Genomic DNA, 22,412 nt, shown 5'->3' with positions numbered 1-22,412 from the left:
AAGTAAATGCCCTACAGATTAAAATGGTGGGTATTTCATTTTTTTTTTTTTCACACAGTATTTGCGCAGCAATTTTTCAAACGCATTTTTTGGGGAAAAAGCACACTTTTTAAAATTTTAATGCACTAAAACACACTATATTGCCCAAATGTTTGATGAAATAAAAAAGATGATCTTAGGCCGAGTACATGGATACCAAACATGACATGCTTTAAAATTGCGCACAAACGTGCAGTGGCAACAAATTAAATACATTTTTAAAAGCCTTTAAAAGCCTTTACAGGTTACCACTTTAGATTTACAGAGGAGGTCTACTGCTAAAATTACTACCCTCGATCTGACCTTCGCGGTGATACCTCACGTGCATGGTGCATTTGCTGTTTACATTTGACGCCAGACCGACGCTTGCGTTTGCCTTAGCGCGAGAGCAGGGGGGGACAGGGGTGCTTATTATTTTTTTGTTTTTTTATCTTATTTTTAAACTGTTCCTTTCATTTTATTTTTTTTTAACCTCCCTGGCGGTATGATTATTTCGGATTTTAGGTGCTGAAAGCGGTACAATTATTTTGCATGGAAATTTGGCGTTTTATATTGTAGGTCTGTAAATCTTAACAATAACACACTTAAATCTGTCCAAACCAGAGTCTAGTAGATATCCCGGGTATGATAAAGTTTGAAACACAAAAACATAAATTATAATATAATAAATAAAAATAAATAATTAAAAAAAAAAATAGTAATAAAATAAATTTCCCCACAATTCACTATCGCTCAATTCTGCAAGTGTTCTAATTTACTATCGCTGTTTTCTAGCTGGTCTAAAGCCACTTTTGACGTAAAGGGACACTTTTTGGTTGCTATGGACAATCTCCAGTTTCCAGGCAGAAAGAACAGTGTATATCATGTAAAACTGCATGCAGGGCATGGGCCAAAGCACTGGGGACAAAAGGGATGTGAAATCATTTCATACAGAATAATCGTACAGGTACGTGATTCTGCCTGCCCGTGCCATTCTGCCAATGTACATCGTCGTGAGGCGGTCGGCAAGTGGTTAAATAAAATCATATCACCCCAAACATTTGCCAACCCACATAAAGTGTGGTAATTCTAAAATGCACACAGAACCCTGAACTGGTCTCATCCAGGTTTCCAAACTTGTAAGGAAACAAATTTGTGGGAAGGTCTAATAAGATCTGTGTTAAGCAACTTGTTCTAAATTTGACTGGATCTTGAACATCACAAAAACCTGAAGGATAGGTGGGTATAGTGTGTCTTTTCAATACCTATCCAGAATTGTGTCGCCTGAATGCATGTTTACAGGGTTATGCAGTAAAGAGTGATTGGTCATGTGCTTCTTTGAAGGTTAAAGTGGTTGTTAAAGTGTTACTAAACCCACAACAGTAAAATCAGTCTGTATATGCAGCATAGCATGCTTGTTATACTCACAGTGGAACTTAAGGGGTTAATCCTCTGCATTATGTAAAAAGGCTGTTTTATCCTGTATGCACAGATCTTCCCCCTCCTGCGCTGTCTATCTGGGAAAGGCCAGCTAACACAGACAGGGTAGCCGACCTGCACCTGCTCAGTTGTGTCTTATGCTGAGAGAACATTTACTTGTTCTCAGAGCTAGCCAGGTCACATGGTATTGACATCACACATGTGGGAGTGTATACAGGCTGTAGTGGAAATCTTCTCCTACCTGAACTCTCAGCACTGGAGAAACAGTGCAGTTTATCATGTAATCGTGGTATACAGATTATCCAAAAAGGTATATAGTGGCAGTAGAAGATGATTTATAAGCTGGGGGGGGGGGGGGGGGGGGGCGGGTGAACGATTTTCATATTACTGGTTTTAGTAACATTTAAGCCAATATCTTATCTTTATATCATCCCCTGTCAGATAAAAATCTGCATCCTAGTGCCTGTGCTTTATAAAAAAAAGAAACTGTTTCTACCTGTTTTAACAGCATCTCCCAGCAATAAGATGACTCCAGGCTCTCAGCTCTCCCCGAGTGATATCCCCAGTGAGCAGGGCCCAGATTCACCTGCTGATATCAGCCAGGGAGGAGGGGAGGAGAGGAGCTGAGAGCCTAAAGTCACGTGATCGTTGGAAGACACTGTTAATACAGGTAGAAATCGTTTTTTGTTTTTTTTTATAAAGCATAGGAACTAGGACACAGCTTTTTATCTGACAGAGGTGATGATATGCAGATCAGTTAGTTTTAAAGCAGTGGGGAGAGGAGCAGATCAGCGATAGTGAGATGAAAGGCAGAGAGGGGAGGGGGAGAAGAAGGACAGAGGGAGACACAGGAGAGTTGCAGATGTCAGTGTACGTGCCTCCGTTATACGCTGCTAATGGTGCCAAGGTTCAGCAGCCCTGATATATCGGAGTCAGCGTACAGAGGGGAGGGTAGAAACTGTCAGGATCAGCCAGGTATTTCAGGTGTTACAGGGGGCCAAATGACACAGCACAAGCTCAAGCACTGTGCTGTATACCATGCTTTAAAGGAACAGGTTCTTTATTTTATTTTATTTTTTGGGGTTAACAAACGCTTTAATTAAGCATTCAGCTAGATTGTGTTCACATTTTTCAACCATGTGAGTGCAAGATATTTTCAATAGTTAGATTGTTTATGGCTTAGTATCATTTGTGCTATAAATTGATTCTTGTGTTTGTATTAAGGTGATCCTTTTTTTGGCCCATGCAGGAGAAAGTAAAAGTTGCTTAAGGCAAGACCATCACTAGGGGGAAAAAAAGGCTTGTGTAAGCTCTAAAATGACATGTCAGAGCCCACATTGAGATCAGTGATTTACTTTGCTCCAGGCAGGGGAATGAAACAGCACGGAACTATGAAAAAATGATTGTATGCTTCTGGGTAGGAAGGAAGGGAAAATAAAATGACCCTTTGGCCTGCATCGGCATAGGAAAGGGTCACTTTAAAGCCTAACTTCAGGTTTTGTGTTACTTTAACCACTTAAGGACCGGATTTGCCCCCTTAATGACCAGGCCAGTTTTTGCGATACGTTTTAACTGACAATTGCACGGTCGTGCAACGCTTTACCCAAACAAAATTTATGCCATTTTTTTTCTCACAAATAGAGCTTTCTTTTGGTGGTATTTGATCACCTCTGGGTTTTTTTTTTTTTTGTCTTTTTTTTTTGCACTATAAACTAAACAAAAAAAGATTGCCAATTTTGAAAAAAAAAACAATATTTTTTACTTTTTGCTATAATAAATATCCCAAAAAATTTATATTTAAGAAATCTAATTTCTTCATCAGTTTAGGCCTGTATAAATTCTTCTACATATTTATGGTAAAAAAAAATCGTAATAAGCGTATATTGATTGGTTTGCACAAATGTTATAGCGTCTACAAAATGGGGATTGATTTATGGCATTTTTATTATTTTATTTTTACTACTAATGGCGGTGATCAGCAATTTTTAGTGGGACTGCAACATTGCAGCGGACAGACCGGACAGTTTTTGACACTGTTTTTGGGACCAGTGACATTTATACAGAGATCAGTGCTACAAATAGCCACTGAATACAGTATAAATGTCACTGGCAGGGAAGGGGTTAACATTAGGGCCCATCAAGGGGTTAAATGTGCCCTAGGGAGGTGTTGCTAACTGTGGGGGGAGTGTACTGCATGGAGGAGGAGAGTGATCACTGTTCCTGATCACTAGGAACAGCAGATCTATCTCTCCTCCCCTGACAGAACGGGGATCTGTCTATTTACATTGTCTCTGTCTCTTTCAGGAGCGATCGCGGGTGGCCGGCGGACATCGCGGCCGCCAGTCACGTGCATCGGCTCCGGCATCACGCCACGGGCACGCGCCCCCTAGAGGTTTTCAAGCGGCTGACATACAATGGCGGCAATTCGCCGTGGAAGAGAGCCAACCTGCCGCAGTACAACTGCGGCGGCTAGTCTTTAAGTGGTCAAATAGTATGTTTGGGCCAAGCTGGCCCAACTAACTATTTTGATTACTATGAAATGCAGCTGCTGGCAGTCCTGTATAAACAGCTACATACAGCACTGTGTTCTGGTAGTAGTACTGATTGGCTGAGGTGGGTGGATGACATCACAATCTCCACCTGTGAATGGCTGCGCAGAGTTCGGCCCAACTCGATATTGTTCCAGGAATGGGACAGGAAGTCCTTGTATTGCTGCCAGAACACATCGCTGTATACTGCAGGTAGCTGATGCTACACACAGTTTACAGCACTGACAGCAGCTGTGTTTCTTAGTAATGGAATTAACACTAAACCTGGAGTTAGGCTTTAAGTCGGTGAAACTAATACAAATATTAAAAAAGTGTGTCTCAGCCAAGTGTTTTGTATGTACAGATGAACCCCCAAGGAATCAATAAAGTACTTTTGTTTCTTTGACAGCTACATACTGGTACATTACAGAGGAAACAACTTTAAAAAATATGAAAAAAAAATGGCTGATGAAATTGCAATGTTGCTAGAATCAATTAAACAGCTAAGCAAAATGAGTATTGGGGAGCTGATAAGCTATAACTCAAAGAACTAAATATATGTAAAGAAAACCTTATAAAAGTTGCCACCTTCTCCCCTTTTGAAAATGAAGAACCAACAGTACAGCAAACAGTTTAGCAAAGAGAACATGAGCTGGAAGAGCAAATACAACAATCCAAGGAGAGTGATGATGTAAAGAAACTGCTTGTTCATTAATTGAGGCCAACGTGTGGCAATGGTGGGAGCAAAGGGGGATATTTACTAAAACTGGAGCACACAGAATCTGGTGCAGCTGTGCATAGTAACCAATCAGCTTCTAATTTCAGCTTGTTCAGTTAAGCTTTGACAATAAAACCTAGAAGCTGATTGGTTACAATGCAGAGCCCTGCATCCTAAATCTAAAAATTAGACACTGATGGAAACTAATCATACAGCATTATAAAAACATAACGTAAAGCTGATTTTAGAAGGAAATGTAAATATATGAAACCTATGCACAAGGTGTGAATAAAATAACTTATTTATAGACACCTGATGCAATTCTTTGCCTAAATCTGTACTGGAATGCTATCAAGCAAGTCCTGTACCCTGTACTTTACTGTAAAACTGTACCATTATTAACCAAGAAAAGGTTTTTGAGCGACATAGTGTAAATTATTTCTCGCTCTGTACTTCAATGTTTTTCATAAGGCAATTTCCGATGTAGTAGGTATTAACGTTAAGGCTCAGTTCACACTGGAACCAGGTGCAGATCGCGAAGGAACACTGTGAGTCCCCATTTTCCGGTTCAGGGACAAATCATTGCCGAATCTTTGCCTGAATCGGCCCTGAAACAGAGCCAAAGACGCACACGTTTCTGTGCAGTGCACTCCGCAGCCGCCCCGGAGATATGTGAACTGGCTCCATAGAGAGCTGGTCACATTCTCCTGCTATGCAAATTGGATGCAGGGAAAACCTGCATTCAATTTGCATAGGTCTGAACCCAGCCTCAAAGCATTGTTCTCTCAAATGTTTTTCTTGTTTTAACTAGGTATTAGTGCAGATACAGTATATTCCTTGTGGTGTTTGTTTGCCTTACTTTGTAATGATGGGCTCAAATGTTGTGGCTGCAGTTTGTAGTGTCATGGTTGATCAATTTCTCTATGTTCATGCATTCATTCACCTAGCTTGCCCGGGTGACTTATTGTTCCAGGTCACACATCGTCCAATCCATGCCTCACCTTTTTTTCTGTGTTGTATCACAAGTGTGTGAGCTAATGTGATGAAAACTCAGCACTCTTTCAGCAGAATGTGATCTCTGTGAATGCTCTGCCTGTTTGTAGCTGTGTCAGATCTAATTACTGCACCTGCACCAGTGCTACACTGAGAGACCCAGGGATTGTTGTGAGATATTTAGTTTCTTCACAGAAAATGCCAGTTATCAGATTACAGACAGAGGTTATGCCTTAACCTGTGCAGTACCATGCAGCATGCCTCATATTTTAACACAAGCAGAAACACTTGACACCAGAATGTGAAGATTTACTACAGGCTGTGTGTACAGGGCAAGAAATGGAACCATGAAACTACATGATCAATGCACATCCTATACAGGAGAAAAACACATGGTGCTGGTAGGAAGGTTTATAATGCCTTTAAATCTGGCATTATCTTATGTATATTATCCTGCAATACTGGAACATATTCACGGTATTCCATCAAAAGTGTCTATGACACTCTTTAGAATTCCATCATGCCTCCACATAACAAATGTTGGTGCAGGTGACAGACTAATGTACATGTTGTAAATAGGTACATGAATCTGGGGCAAGCACCGCATGTGGAGGCACACTGAGACTGAAGTGTCCATATAGACCCTCCCCACTGTGATGCCATGGCTATTTGTAGTGATTTTATAGCACTAAAAGGGAGTTAATTTAAGTCCATTGATGAGCTCAGCACAGGAAGTCATGCTATGCACAGGATTTAAAGCGGGGTTCCACCCAAATTTTGAACAATATCTGTATGTATTCTCTTCCTAGATGCTGACATGCCGTTTAAAAAAATTTAAATCGCCGTAATTACCTTTTATTTTTCTATTCTTCTTTGCACTTCCTGGTTCTCCTCCCATGGGAGTAGGCGTGTTTCTAGCCTCTCCCAAACTCCGCACAGAATCCTGGGAGCTAGTCTCAGGCTTCCCAGGATGCCACTGAGCATGTGCAGGAACGAGCGGTGAATGCTGGGAGCACAGCATTCACCACATCCAGGAAATAAATGCCCACAATGAAGATGGAAACCGCCTGCAGTGAATAATATAAGTTATTCTTTCCGACGAAATCTGACACAGGCGGACATATTACACACAATATGTGAGTATGTAATGCTGAGAAGAAAAGTTTGTGAATGAACTAAAAAAAAAAAAAAACGATAGATAGGTGGACCCCCGCTTTAAGGGGAAGGGAATAGGACTTTGAAGCCATGTGCTCAGAAAAAGGAGAGTTGTTTTTGGAAACAAAGGAGCAACATGTGTGCTGGAAGCTTAAAGACTTCGGAGGAAACAGATGTTTTCTTTTGGACTTTAGGAGATGACTCCATCATAAAAAAGTTAAGTAGCTGTTTAGTATACTGATTGCATACATATTGTACATGCTTATTTGCTAGGAAGATAGTTTGTACAGTGTGGACATATTTTGTTATACTTTGCATGCTATAAATTGTGTATCCTGCAGTTGTATGTGCAGCTTTTCTGTTTAGTAAAAAGTATTAATACACAACAGAGGTCTAGCCTTCCTTGGCTTTATTGTATTGTGACCTTAATAGATGTAAGTGAAACAATTGGGGGCTCAACCGGGATTTGCGCTAAAGCTCAACTGAAGCAGATCTGTTATCTGTGGTGTTTCCTGTTGCTTGTGCTGGGGGAAAACGCTGTGTTCACTGTTTAGGAGTAAGGTTGCAAGTGTTTTTGTTGTTCAGGAGGAGAAGGCGCACCCTTCCTACCTGAGCTAGAGACCATCAGTGGATGTCTGTTGCAAAGGAGCTTGCTAGGTATGTTTCCCCTTTGAACAGAGCTTGGGGTGATGAAATCTCAGATCTTAGTCTTAAGAGTTTTGGGTTCAGTAAGGGAGAGGTGCAGGTAGTTGCTGTGTTTGGTTTGCACTTGCTGCATGCTCTACATATTGAATCTGAAAAGAGGAAAAAGACAGAGTTAGAAATAGACTTACTAAAGGAGAGGCTTGTGTGGCAACCAAGTGTTTGGAAGACAGTGCAAGCAGGGCACTCAAAGTCAAACCTGCAGTGGCTTTGAAGTATGTTCAAACCATGGCAGCTGAAGATTTGAATGAGCGCCATGCAGAACCATAAACAAGTCTAATGATGCCCTCACAAAAGACCTAAGCAGAAGTTGGTGCCGCTGTTACTTCCCATAAGCTGGAAGCTGAGAATCTGATTAGCTCAAATAGAGATGGCCGAGTTGAGTCAGATAAAAGGAAGGCAAGGCCTATGGTCTCCAGGAGACACATGTGGACTGATTTACTCAAGGTGGGAGTCCCTAGAGAGGAAATAGATGGGATTCCTATACCAGCATTGCTTAAGTGGCTGGGAATGGTAGAAACAGTCACATTAGGTGTTTTTATTGTCAGAATGGGGCACATTGGTAGTGAGTGCCATGCTGTGAATACTGGACAACAACAGGCTAGTGTTCCCAAGACAGCACAGAGAGAGATGAAGGTTTATTCTTTCTGTTGGAAATCTACACCTTTCCATGAAATTGTTACAAAGCAGCAGTGAGAACCCTACAATAGTTTTGCAGTTAAAAATGGGCAGATATGCACAGCGATGGAGGGACCCAAACCCTCCCTCCATCTTGTTATGGCTCAATAGAGTGGACTTCAACAGGATGGAGGACCTGATACTGACTGCCCAGAATAAACAAGAGCGGTACTCCAAAACATGGCTCCATTTGAACATGTTTGTGTTCTCTGATGAAGGCAAGACCCTGTCATGAACAGGTGTGACCAGAACCGTGTGATCTGCGACAAAGGACACCAAAACGTATATAAGTGAAAATATAATAATTTATTGAAGTAAGTGAATAATATAGTACAACCACCTCCAATATGACAGTGCAATAACCAACCAACAGACAGAGACCCACAAATAACAACAGACAGATAAGTACAATAAATTGCAAATACCAGAATCACAAACAATAGGCAGGCCAGGGTCATACACAGCAGATCAGCAGATGGACAGGGAATGTTCCAGAGACATAAACGTAAGCCAGGCCAAGGTCATACACAGGAAGATCAGCAGATGGGGTCAGGAACACAGGACAGGGAGAGGATGGATGGATCAGACTGCAGGCAGGGATGCAAGGTAACAGGTGGGACAGGATAGGGATCGGGACAGGGAGACAGGATCAGATACACGGGTCACAGGTTCAGGGCACAGGAACAGGTTCAGGATCAGACCACAAGCTAGCAGGTCAGGTTTTTTGCCTCCCTCCCCTCCCCCTCCTTTCCTACTTTTCTTACTCTCTATTACTATCCCTGACCCTCTCTTGCTCTTTGTATAAGCAAAAACATTGTGTCCTGCCTGTATCACAGTCTCGACTGTACGATGGAGAGAGATGCAGGATGGGAAACCCCCTTCTACATTTCATGGACTCCTGCAGGTCTTCCCCTCAGAAGTCCCATATTACCATTAGCTTATCTTAATGGAGGAATTATCATTTCATGGCCTTCTGCCCCCATGGAGGTATGCCTTTAACCCAGGCTTCCCAATATCTCTCTCTCACTAGATGATTTTTACTTGTGGTGAAGAGTTGAAGGGGGTCGGACAGGTCAAATACTTTAAGTTTGCTCAGAGAATTGGTGAGGTCCCGTTTTAGGTACCAGTCAGTGTAATGGAAAAGATGCATGACAGACAATAGTTCCTCTTGAGTAAACGTGTGTATATATATATATATATATATATCTATAATATATATCTCTATTTCTGCCATCTGGCAAAAAAGCGCTGGGTAGATTAAAAGTTTTATTACTCTTTTAAGGTACTGAGCATCGAGAGGTGGAGCAGGCATGTCATGGTTATGCAATAGAGTTTTCTCTGTCAGCTTACCTGTCTCTATGTGTTCATCTCTAAAGACCAGCTGCCTCTCACCTGACTGGTTTTATAACATCTCCTCTACATTGGCCCCACCCCAGGCCCTATCAGGGAACCCTATATGAACCTGTGCACTGCAAGCCAACAGTGCTGATCAACCATTGTGTGTTAGTCTCCGTGTGTACTTGCTGTGTTTCTGATTCCTGTTACCGACTTTGGCCTGTTCTCGACTCTCCTTGTTACCCTGACCTTTGGCGTGTTATGTTTATCCTTGTCTGCTAGTCGCGCTGACCTTTGGCTTACCTCTTACTTCCCTGTCGTTTCAGCCTGCTGCCTTCGTCTTCTTCTCCTGTAGTCTACGGTGAGCTGTGAGACCCTGGGGGCCGTGACCTGGAGCCAGACTGCAGCGCAGTCCATCCTCACCACTAGAGGCTCTGGTGAACACCTGCTGGCTCTTAGACTCCGCGCCCTGGGGAATCTATGCTCTAGCTCCCACTGGGATCCATGTTAGTTATCCTGTAGACCTGCTTCCTGAACCTTCCAGGGTTCAATCCGCAGCAGTCAGTCCTAGGGTCCACTACCTTAGCGGTACAGACTCCTACAGAGTGCATCTGTCCCCTGGTCCCAGGTGACCTGACAGTTTGATCAGCCATGGACCCGGCTGATGTGCCGCTACCCGCAGATGACCCGTTGCAGGGCTTAGTTCGCAGACTTGAGACCCAGGAATCGCATCAGCCCCAAGTGATGCGATTCCTTCAGGATTTGGCATCCCGTTTTGAACAGGTTCAGGCCTCATTAGGACCCCCGGTTCAACAACCTCAACCGCTATCTGCTGCTGCACCTATCACACCAGTCGCAGCCACACATTCATTAGAACTGCCAGCTCCGGCCCGTTTCTCTGGGGTCTCCAAGGCCTGCAGGGGGTTCCTTAGCCAGTGCACGATTCATTTTGAACTTCAGCCCCAAAACTTCCTGTCCGATCGGGCGAAAGTAGCCTATATTATATCCCTCCTGTCAGGCAAGGCGCTAGCTTGGGCTGCCCCTCTGTGGGAACTGAATGATCCAGTGGTTTCTAGCCTGTCTGATTTCTTGAAACTTTTTCGGAATATCTTCGAGGAACCGGGTCGTGTCTCCTCAGCAGCTAGTGCTCTTTTACGTCTCCGTCAAGAGTCCGCTTCTGTGGGACAGTATGCTCTTCAGTTCCGTATCCTCACACCTGATTTGAGCTGGAATAATGAGGCCCTAGTTGCAACCTTTTTACATGGCCTCTCTGATAGAGTGAAGGATGAATTAGCAGGAAGATCCCTTCCTGCTGATCTGGACGGTGTCATCACCTTGTGTAACCAGATCGATATTCGCTTTCAGGAGAGGGCCCTGGAAAAAAGACGCCAGCACTCCCCGTTCCTTAGGCAGCTTGAGCTCACAGTCCCTTCTCTTCGATCCGAGGAGCACCCCCTGCCCGCTGAGGAACCTATGCAGCTGGGCTGGACGTTGTATCCTGAAGAACGCGCTAGGTGCAGAACTCTGGGCCTGTGCCTTTATTGTGGGGCCAAAGGTCATTTTCGTGACACTTGTTCTCTTCACCTGGAAAAACGATCGGGGCTAATATATCTGGAAGGTGGAGTATTAGACCCTGAAGTATCACCTTCACCTTCTCGTCTTCTTCTTTCTGTGTTCCTTCATGTCGGCGCTTCCCCTCGTTCGGTCTCGGCACACCTGGATTCCAGAGCCACTGGCAATTTCATGGATTGGGAAACTGCATCTTCCATGAGACTTACCCTTTTGCCCCTTTCAACGCCATTGGTGGTCTTGGCGATTGATGGTACTGTTCTCCCAGGGGGTCCTATCCGCTTCCAGACCCTCCCTGTTAAGATGTCGGTAGGGACACTCCACCAGGAGTGGATATCCTTCCTTGTCTTACCTAAAGCTTCATCTCCTATCATATTAGGTCTTCCTTGGTTACGGTTCCATTCCCCACACATTGACTGGACTGCTGGACGGATCCTTGCTAGGGGTTCCTCCTGTTCCTCTTCCTGCCTACTCAAGGTTACCCCAAAAGAGAAACTTCCTGTTGCCACCATCCCAGTATCTTCTGCTCTTCCCGCTGCATATAGCAATTTCTGGAATGTCTCCTGCAATAGTTGGGCTGAGGCACTCTCTGGGTCATGTGGCACTCTGGATGAGGAGCCCACCTGTGAACTGGAGCCGATCATTCACTCCAGTTTGCATGGTCATTTACCTGCACCAGTTCAGCCTATGCCCAGTGAAGCTATCCAGCTTGACTTCTGTGACACATCACTTTCTAACCAACCTGGTCTCAGGAATCCACTGACTTCTGCCCAGTCTGATGATCCTGTGTTGGATGTCCAGCTCATCTTTAAGGGTCTGAGGGACCCTGCTCAGACTCCTGATGGTCTTCTTATGCCTTTACCCATTCCTAAGAAGCCTTTAGCCCTCAATAAGTCCTCTCGTCCTCTCCCTACCTCGGTTTCGGTCTCTGAGGATAATCTTAAGTACGAGGTTAGTCAAGTTCTTGATTCCCGGCGCCGTAGAGGCATTCTTCAGTACCGCGTACATTGGGAAGGGTTTGGTCCTGAGGAGACTGCATCTGAGATCTTTGCGCTTCATCTATTGAGGAGGTTTCATCTGGAGTTTCCCTTTAAGCCAGGGCCCAGACGGGGGAGAGGGAGGCCTCATAAGAGGGGGGGGGGTACTGTCATGGTTATGCAATAGAGTTTTCTCTGTCAGCTTACCTGTCTCCATGTGTTCATCTCTAAAGACCAGCTGCCTCTCACCTGACTGGTTTTATAACATCACCTCTAGCATGGCCCCACCCCAGGCCCTATCAGGGAACCCTATATTAACCTGTGCACTGCAAGCCAGCAGTGCTGATCAACCATTGTGTGTTAGCCTCCGTGTGTACTTGCTGTGTTTCCTACGTCTGATTCCTGTTACCGACTTTGGCCTGTTCTCGACTCTCCCTGTCTGCTTGTTACCCAGACCTTTGGCGTGTTATGTTTATCCTTGTCTGCTAGTCGCCCTGACCTTTGACTTACCCCTTACTTCCCTGTCATTTCAGCCTGCTGCCTCCTTCCTCTTCTCCTGTAGTCTACGGTGAGCGTGAACTGTGAGACCCTGGGGGCCGTGACCTGGAGCCAGACTGCAGCACAGTCCATCCTCACCACTAAAGGCTCTGGTGAACACCTGCTGGCTCTTAGATGCCACGCCCTGGGGAATCTATGCTCTAGCTCCCACTGGGATCCATGTTAGTTATCCTGTAGACCTGCTTCCTGAACCTTCCAGGGTTCAATCCGCAGCAGTCAGTCCTAGGGTCCACTACCTTAGCGGTGCACTTCCGACTCCTACAGAGTGCATCTGTCACCTGACAAGGTGACCTGACAAGGCAGAGATGATGGCCAGGCCAGATGGGATGAGGCAGACCAGAAGATCAGATGAGAGCCTGAGAAAGATGCAGATGATTTCCTGATGATGGCTGAATTGGAGTGGACTTTAATCTGAGCATTTTCTTATGACCAGGAGGGCAAGGGACTTTAATCTGGCATTTTTCCTTCCATTTGCATTACACAAACTATCAAAGACATTGCCAACTCCGCTGTAAGGAATGTTGCAGCTTTCCAGGGACAAAGGTCTGATTACCCAGAACATACAGGGGTCGAAAGGGAACTATTTCCTCCCATTTACAATCTGGGGGGTTGAATATGCCCTTTCCTGGACAAAGATTGTAAAGCTGCTGAGAATTGCTAAGTTTCAATTTCTCAACTATCATGCTATAAAATCAAGAGGTGGAATGTGTTGCTATGGATATTTTTGGGTGATTTTATAGCACAGTTAGATTTGAGACCATGTGCTGTTTTAAGACGTTAAGGCTCCCCCTATTGATATGCAAATGAACCAGTCTGACTGGTTTATGAGCTAAGCAGAGGAAGCTCTTTACATGATATGATGTACACAAAGTTAGGGGGAGGGGAGGGCTTTGAATAGGCATGTGGTCAGACAAAGGACACAATTTTTTTTTGGAGACAAAGGAGCAATTTGTGCTGGAAGCGGGAGGACTTCGGAGAAAGCAGTCGGACTCTGAGCAAAAAAGCATTTTGATTCCATCTCCAAGTTGAGTAGCTGGTTGTGAATATTGTACATATTTTGTTATACTTTGTATGCTGTGAGTTGTGTTTCCTGCAATTCTATATGTAGTTTTTCTGTTTACTAAACAGTTTAATACACAACAGAGGTCTAAGCTTCCTTGGCTTTTACCGCAAATTGACCTTACTAGACGCAAGCAAAACAGCCGCCCCTGCAGCTGTCACACAGACAGCGCAGTAGCCAAGGAATCTTGTAGCTGGGTGAGCAAAGCCTGATGATTCAGAAACACTAGTTGCATCAGGTCTGCTTCCCTTGTGATTAACAGCATGCAATGGGTGGATACATAGCCAACAGACAACTTACTATTGGCTGTAAAACCAACCCACTGGCTGCTGTCAATCAACTTGTATGATTAGTGTCTCAGCTTCTCCATCAGACTCCACCCACTGTCAGCATCACTGGTTGCTAGGGGGCCTGTTTCCCCCCTCTTCCCTTTCTCTCTTATACCCCCCCCCCCCTTTTTTTTTTTTTAATTTCTTTCTCTCTTTCCATGTTTCTCTGCCCTTTCTACCTTTTTAAGATTAGAGTAATCTTACCGGTAGATTCACCACACTCTCAGGCCATATGTGTTGAGCCTTGTTTTTTTCTGTTTTCTACACCATTGTTTAAAGTGGTCTACTGGTTACTTGAGTTACCATTACTTGGTTTATTTCTATACACTTTGATGATATCAACATGACTATGCTTATGTGATACGTGTTCTTTTAATGTCCTTCCAATCCTAAATTACAGTTGTTCATTCAACGGAAATATGATATATCTTGCTTATGGTTATTCATTGTTGTTTAAAAATGCTTGAAACTTAATAAAACAGATTCAACATAAATTCCTGAGCATGGGGGCCAATTAACTGGGGCCCTAGATGCAGGTGCACAAAGTATCAGCGCAGGGAGTTGTGTGTACAAGTACAAGTTAGGGGGAACGTTCGGCAGTGGCCGCTTGTCAACTGAAGGTAGCCCTAAATCTGGGGATTCTGGGTCACCTTAAGGCAAGGAAGACCAAGGGCGGCCCCAGGCACAATCCCTGGTTGTAAAAAGAAGGAAAAAGAAAAGGAAAGAGATAAGGAAATAAGGATCAGGAAAGAAGGGAAGAAAGAATAAGAAAAAAAAAGAGGGGGAGGGGGGAAGAGGGGAATTCCTGCAGGAGGGGGAGGTGGCAGGTCTGCTCTCAGGAGAGGCCCAGACTTCTCAGGTACAAAGTGGGAACAGCATAGGAACACCATGGTGACCGTACTTTAAGGAATTTAGAGTGAGAATCATTTAAAATGCTCAACCTTTTCTCGTTGATCATAAGATTGGTTAGGAGCTCTTCTTCACCATTGCAAACGGAACAGAGGGTCTCTTCCATGCTCTGGCTATAACCCTTTTGGTTGCAATGAACAAATAAGATGCCAGTTTTTGTTGGTATGAGAACAAGCACCGAATTGGGCAGTGCAACAAGGCGATTTTAGCATCTCTGCGTATGGGTGTGTGAAATATGGAATGTAGGAGTCCAAACACCCTGGACCAAAACCCTATGAGGCGAGGACAAGCCCACCAAATGTGTACTACATTGCGCTGTTGGCCACACCCTCTAAAGCATCGGTCGCTATAGGATGGGTTCGAACTTGCAATCCTCGCAATCACAATACCATCGTAGAAGGACTTTGTATGCAGCTTCTAGAGTAGCTGTGTTGAAGGAGGACCTAGCCACAGAAGACCAAGCCTCGTTCTAGTCCTCTGGTTCAATAGGGGTCTCCAGGTCCTGTTACTACCGCACCTTAAAGGACGCGGCCCCAGGCAAATCAACAGCATTTACAGAAGAGTAGATCTTCGATATATCACCTGGGGCACCGGGGGAGTGGAGGCATGGGTGTTCAAAAAATATCTTTGAAAAGGAGGAAACCCAATGGCCTTTTTGAGCATAACGATAGAATTCCAAGGGTGCCTCATGGGTATCTTGGAAGGAAGACCAGGAGGGGGGAGTGCGGGACGAGAGGAAATGTCGGACCGCAGTGAAGCTATGGGTGGACCAACAAAAAAAAGAGTCCAGTTGGTTCAGGCCCGGCGGGAACAGGTGGTTATTGAGAAGAGGGAGGAGTAGTAGAGAGGGGGACATAAGGTTACTTGAGTAGCGCACAGAGTTCCAGAGTTTTAAGCTATGACGCATAAGTGGGCTAAGAGAGGTGGGGCACAGCTTGCGAGGAAGCCACAGTAGGGCCGAGGGGGGAGTGGGGGCGCTATTGGTGAGTTCGAGGAGCAACCACAATGGCATGTCAGAGGCTGCATGGAGTAAGGTTAGTAAGTAAGGTAACTGGGAGATCTGGGCCGCCAGATAGTACTTGGCTAAATTAGGGACTCCTAGACCTCCTCGCAGTCTGTCTATAAAGGGTGGAAAATGCTACTCGAGGACGCTGAAAAGCCCAGATAAAGGATAGAATCTTATTCTGCAATAAATGTAGAAAAAAGGAAGGAACATGGACTGGGAGGGTACCAAAATAATAAAGGACTTTGGGAAGGATAGTCATCTTGACTGAATGGATGAGGCCTATCCAGGCAGAGAAGGAAACCGCCAGGACTGCATTAAGGACATAAGTGATCGTAGCAGGGGATAGTAATTGGTGGCAAAAAGGGATGAGTAATGGGAAGTCAGCTTGATGCCAAGGTAATCCAGGGAGGAGGAGTTCCAGTGATATGGGAAAAAAGCTTGCAGCTGTGTCACCAAAGAGGGTGGTAAAGAAATGTTCAAGGCAGTGGTCTTGTGGGGGTTGACTCGAAGCTCAGAGAAAGCTAAGAAACGGGAGAGGATGGATTCGAGATTAGGGTGGGTGGTCAGGGTAGGGAGTTTATCTTTCATTAACTGTGGATCTTTTTGTTTTTAAAGGGGACCCATACCCTTTTGTTATTGTGAACTTTTGTACGCTGTTTTCTGATGATAATTTTGTTTACTCTATGTAAGTTTATTACAGTGCAACACACATTATTATATTATAAGCAGATACAGCAAACATTTTTTACCTTTTGGGTTTTACATAAATTAAAAAAGCTGACCATTATAAGCAATGTTAAATGGTTTGTATAGATCCTCTAACTGCTACTTTGTCTGGGTGGCTTGGTCTGTTAATGTGAAACTTAAGGCAAAACTTTTTTCCATTTTGGACAGAGCAAGGGAGGGCTTTAACCCCTTTCAGTTTATTTTTGCCATACCTTTACTTCCTGTCCCTTAGTCAACACAAAGGAAATGCCTCCAAATGAGGTAATTCCACCAGAAATAGTGTCCCATTTAGAAGATTTCTCCTCTTTTCCGTATTTTGGGGACAATACAAAATTTGGAATTTATTTTTCCTTTTTTTCAGTTATAACATTAAAGAGGAAGTAAACCCTGATGGGTTTTACTTTCTCTTTTTTCCCCTGCAAAGTAAAAGCATAATGGGCTAGTATGTATCGCATACTAGCCCATTATGTACCACTTACCTGCAAACGAAGCCCACGATGTCCCCGCTGGTGACCGCATCTATCTTCACCCCTCTTCTTTCCGGGGCTGTGGATTCACTCCAGCGCATGCGCACGGGAGGCGCCAGTCACGGCACGAGACCCTTAGAAATGGGCCTTTCTTCAGTGCACATTCGCCAATGACGTTGGCACAAGTGTATATGGTAAACATCTCCTAAACCGTGCAGGTTTAGAAGATAGTTCCAGTACCTACAGGTAAGCCTTATTATAGACTTGCCTGTAGGTAAAAGTGGTGTAACTAGGTTTACAACCACTTTAAACAGGACAAATGGAGAGGGTGAATCTCCCTAATGGGGGCACAGGCAACAATATATACTCAATAGCTGGTATAAACCCTCTTCCACTGTATCCAAAACCAAAAGAAAAAAAGGTTTTACCTTTTTTAGTTATACTTTAAAATAAGCTGAAAAATAACAAAATTACTAGCTGGATCACCAGGTGAAAATAAAGGGAAAAAAGCCCAAAAAAAACTATTTCAGCCACCATATCTAAGAACTGTCGAGCTGCAATTTAATAAATATTTGATTTGGGGTTTAATACCAAAGCAGACTATTAACTGTACAGTTATAATGTACAGCAGCGGTGTCCAACCTTTTTGACATTCCTGGGCCACATTGAAAGAAGAGGAACTGTCTTGGGCCACACATAAAATACACTAACAATAAGGATAGTATTATTAAAATAAAAGCGGGCAACATAAAATTAGTGTGATATTTGACACTGTTTTTGATAAACTAAGGCATCAATATCTGGTTCGATGGATGGAATTCTCAATGAATTTTCAAGGTGTTCATCAGATATTTTGGTTCTAATTTTACCCTTTGTGTGCCTTGTCCTTGAAAATAGTTGCTCACAAATATAGGTGCTGCCGAACACTGATGACATGAATAAGTTATGATTGTGAAGAGTAGGATATTTTTCTTTGGGAAGATAAAACTTATAAAAGTCCAGTAAAGAGACACTGTAACATTTTTCTTCGGCCGCATGTGTTCAATTCGTGTAAACGCATTTTTACAAAAAATTCCCCCCAAAAATCAACCTTTTTTAAGTATGTGTATGATTTTGTTGGGCTGCATTCATAGCCAACTTGGGCCTCATGTGGTCCATGGGACACAGGTTGGACACCCCTGATTTACAGCATGCCTTAAATGTAACGGACTTAGAAAATAGATAAATCAGTGGGTTTAATTCCTGTTTCTGCTCTGAAGGAATAGCTATTTGTTTGACCATGTTCTGTACAGAGTGATTCTAAATGGGGGAGACTGGTTCATTATAATCAGCTGATGAGAAAATGTGCAGTGTCTGTATTGCTTTAGTAGTAATTAAAGTAGAACTACAATCAAAACTTTTTTTTCATTTCAGATAGAGAAAGGCAGGGTTAACCTATTAGATTTTTTTTTCACCATCACCGTCTTATTGCAGAGATTTCCCTTTACCAGTCCCATTGCCAAACAGGAAGTGAGAGGAATTCCCTGCAAGTTAAAGGAATTCCTTGGGGACCCCCAGATCACCAGAACTAGTGTCCCCATTGGAAGATTTCCCCTCTAATCCTTTTCTGGGGACAACCTAAACTGTGGGACTTTCTTTTACTTTCACGTTTAATGATAATAGTAAACAGGGTAAATAGAGAGGGTGAACCTCCTTAATGGAGGCCACAGACAGCAATAAAAACTGACAAGTGTTCTAATACCCCTCCACTTTATCCAAAATGAAAAAAAAGTTTTGTCTTTAGTTATATTTCAACCCTTTTAGGGCTCGTTTACACCATATGTAGTCAGGTGCATATTTTAAGCACAATATGAATGTAGAACAAGCGCGTATTTAAGAAAAATGGTCATGTTTCTGTGAGCCTAGTTTACATCATTTCATTTAAAAAAGGTACATAATGTTGCATTTTTTTGCTCTGAGACACACTGCAAATGCACATAACATCTGCGCTGGTGTGGATGCATGGCTCTGAATGCACAATGTGATGAGTGTTTGTTCAGGGACATGTAATCACAGCAGCTGTGTCATGTCTCAATTCACATTCTCCATTGACATGAATGGGACTGCCTGCACAGGGATGCCTGGAAAACCTGTGCATCCCCATGTGGGTGAACATGGTCTCGCACGGCCGTACACTGCAGTACATTATGTGTGAACGAAGTCTAAGACAGGCATATATGCTAGCCAGCATACTGTGCACACTGCACTGTATTGAAAAATAAAAACACCTGACTAAGACCCCTTTCACACTGAGTTTTTCAGGCACTTTAGCGCTAAAAATAGCGGCTGTATAGCGCCTGAAAAAAGCCTCACCTGCAATTCCAGTGTGAAAGCCCAAGAGCTTTCTCACTGGGGCGCTGCTCTGACAGGGCGTCACTAAAAGTCCTACAAGCAGCTTCTTTGCAGCGCTGTAGGAGCGGTGAATACACCGCTCCTAAAGCGCCCCTGCCCATTGAAATCAATGGGCAGCGCCGGCAAAGCGTCGTTGCAGTGGCTTTTTGCAGGTGGTTTTAACCCTCTTTCTGCCGCTAGCAGGGGTCGAAACCGCCCCACTAGCGGCCGAATAGCAGCCGATGCTCAGGCACTTTCAGTGTGACAGGGCTTTAATAGTTCTATGCCAGATGCATCTTTTGTAAGGATCAATAAGGTGGTGCAGAGTTGAGCTGTAGACAGGGGGTGCATAAGTGAAATGTCTTTCAAAATCCTAGCAATGTCCCTTGTCGCACCAGACACTGGATCAGGGATGGGACTGAGGTGTTTGGATCAGGGATTGGACTGGGGCATTTGGTCCAACTTGCTGTAATTTGAACTTCATTGAAACTTCTCATAATGTTCAGTTGAATAAGCTTGTTAGAGGTTAGTGCAGAATTGAATGTACTTACTGGCTCATGAATAATGTCCGAAAGTTCCTTCACCATATCCCTAAAGTTTGCCTTTAATCCTTCATGATATTCAAACTGGTCCTCTTTAATGAGCTGCTCGTTTATATCTAATGCAGTGCCACATGCGTGTATAAACTGCCTACAGGGAGATAGGAAAAGAGAAAACAATTTTGATTAATACAAATTCTGTTCAAGCTAACATTCAGTGTTTTGTTTACAATAATATCTGCTTTTGATCTCAAGAAAAACTCTGTCGACCTGACAAATAATTTATTTCTCAGGTCTAAGTCAATACTTTAACCAAACTTATGACTTTCCATTATGAAAGTACTTACGGTAGACTGTTGATGCACACAGTAATACTTCATGTTACCCCTATGTTATATTAGTTACTCTGTTCCCATGTTTCCTGGATTTTAAGCACTGTACTTGAATAAATATGTATTCTCAACTCATCCTCCCCACTGATGTTTACAAAAACAAAGGCCTCTTGTTCTTACTTCTTTTCCTGTGGCTGATTTATGGGCCAGTGGGAACATTTCTTGACCGAAGAATATAACCTTTTCCTTTTTTAAGGAAGTAGAATTGGCTTTCAGTTGGTGGTGAAGATCTGCATTTTCCCTCCACTTCTTCTAAAGTGCAAACAAATCTCTAAAGCCAGGTAAAACCCTTACTTTAAAAGAGGGCCATTGTGCTTTGCTGGCTCCTTCCACTTTTGAGGTAGTGACAGGGCCACCAACTCTTTGCCACCACAGCCACATTGACTCTATGGCCATCACAACAATACTTCCTGCACCTTGCCAGGGCAGTCATCGGTGTGGAGTGAAATACCTATTTTCCATGTCCTTCTGAAATGCATCAATGACAATATTGACAATATCTCCTCAACAGGCGTTCCTGAACTTGTAAATGTGGGCTTGCCACTCTATGCATCCTGATAATCTCTGTACAAAGTTTCTGCTGTAACATTTCTTGAGTGTTCCGCCCTGGCCTGTATCTGCTTGTAGACATATAGGCTGAATGCTGAGAGGTTGCGAGTCAATATATAAAGTGGCACTAAAGGCAAAACCTTTTGTTTCCATTTGGGATACAGTAAGGGAGGGTTATATCTGCCGTCAGTTTTTGTTTTTCCCATCTGAACTGATTTCCCCTCAGTTCCAGGCTGGGTTCACACTAATGCAAATTGGATGCAGGTTTCCCCACATCCAATTCGCATGACAGGAGATTGTGATCCGCTCTCTATGGAGCCGGTTCATATATCTTCGTGGCGGCTGCGGAGCAGCTTCCACAGGAGTCCTGTGCGTCTTTGGCTCCGTTTCAGGGCCAAAATCAGGCAAAAATTCAGCCCTGATTCATCCCTGAAATGGAGAACAGGGACGCACCGGACCCCTGCTGCGAGCCACATCTATCTTAGATGTAAACCTAGCCTTAAAGTAACGCAGTGCCAAAAAGCAAAAAATGGCCCAGTAATGAAGGAGGGTAAATATTCTGAAAGGCAAGTGGATAAAACTTGCTAAAAGACAGGCTTTTAGTGTATAAAGTTTTATTGTATTACATTTTTTTAACATTAGACTGTAACTAAAGGCAAAACCTTTTTTTTTGGTTTTGGATACAGTAGACAGGGATTAGAACTTTGGTTGGGTTTTTAATGCTGTCTGTACCCCCGTTAGAGAGATTTGCCCTCTTTTGGCCTGTTGACCATTATCATCGAAAGTGAAAGAAAATCCCAAATTTTGGGTTGTCCGCTGAAAAGTAATAGAGGGGGATACTAGTTTTGGTGACCTGGGGGCCCCAAGGGGCTCCCTTAATTTGCAGGGATATCCTCTCACTTCCTGTTTTGGCTATGAGACAGGAAGTGAGGGTAAATCTCCTCAATGAGACACAAATGGCAAAAAATCTGACAGGGGTTATAACCCCCCTTTACTTTATCCATAATGAAAAAAAAAGTTTTAAAGGGAACAACTAAGGTTGCATATTTTGAGACATTGAAACTGAGCATTTGTGTAGATCAGAGTAGTCAGGGTAAAGTTGGAGCTCCTAATCATAATTCTTGTATCAGATTAATGACTTAGAAAGTACTGAAGCCTTTGGATCAGAGTGGGACCCAGATAATTATTTTCAGAAGTTCAGTGGTCATGAATGACCACCTTGCTACTTCTTTATGCCAGTTTTCCTTTAACTACTTGCCGACCAGCCGCCGTCGTTATACAGCGGCAAGTTGGCCCTCCTGGGCGAATCACCGTAGCTGTACCTGCATGTTGGGCGGACTTGATGTCCGCCGGCGACCCACAATCGCCTAGTATAGAGGCAGAACGGGGATCTG

At 43.6% G+C, this 22,412-nt stretch overlaps 1 protein-coding gene across 2 annotated transcripts in view; it reads right to left on the bottom strand.

Moving 5' to 3' along the window:
- DOCK11 (dedicator of cytokinesis 11) overlaps positions 1-22,412 on the bottom strand; it is a 525,243-nt gene that overhangs the window by 16,823 nt on the left and 486,008 nt on the right. For both annotated transcript variants that reach the window (XM_073599152.1, XM_073599153.1), the window contains one exon: positions 20,090-20,228. In XM_073599152.1, the coding sequence (XP_073455253.1) occupies positions 20,090-20,228 (139 nt within the window). The remainder of the gene's footprint in view (positions 1-20,089; positions 20,229-22,412) is intronic.

The sequence above is a fragment of the Aquarana catesbeiana genome, linkage group LG09 (genome assembly GCF_042186555.1).
Source record: "Aquarana catesbeiana isolate 2022-GZ linkage group LG09, ASM4218655v1, whole genome shotgun sequence".
Classification (NCBI taxonomy): Eukaryota; Metazoa; Chordata; class Amphibia; order Anura; family Ranidae; genus Aquarana; species Aquarana catesbeiana.
This window is presented reverse-complemented; position numbering and strand designations above follow the sequence as displayed.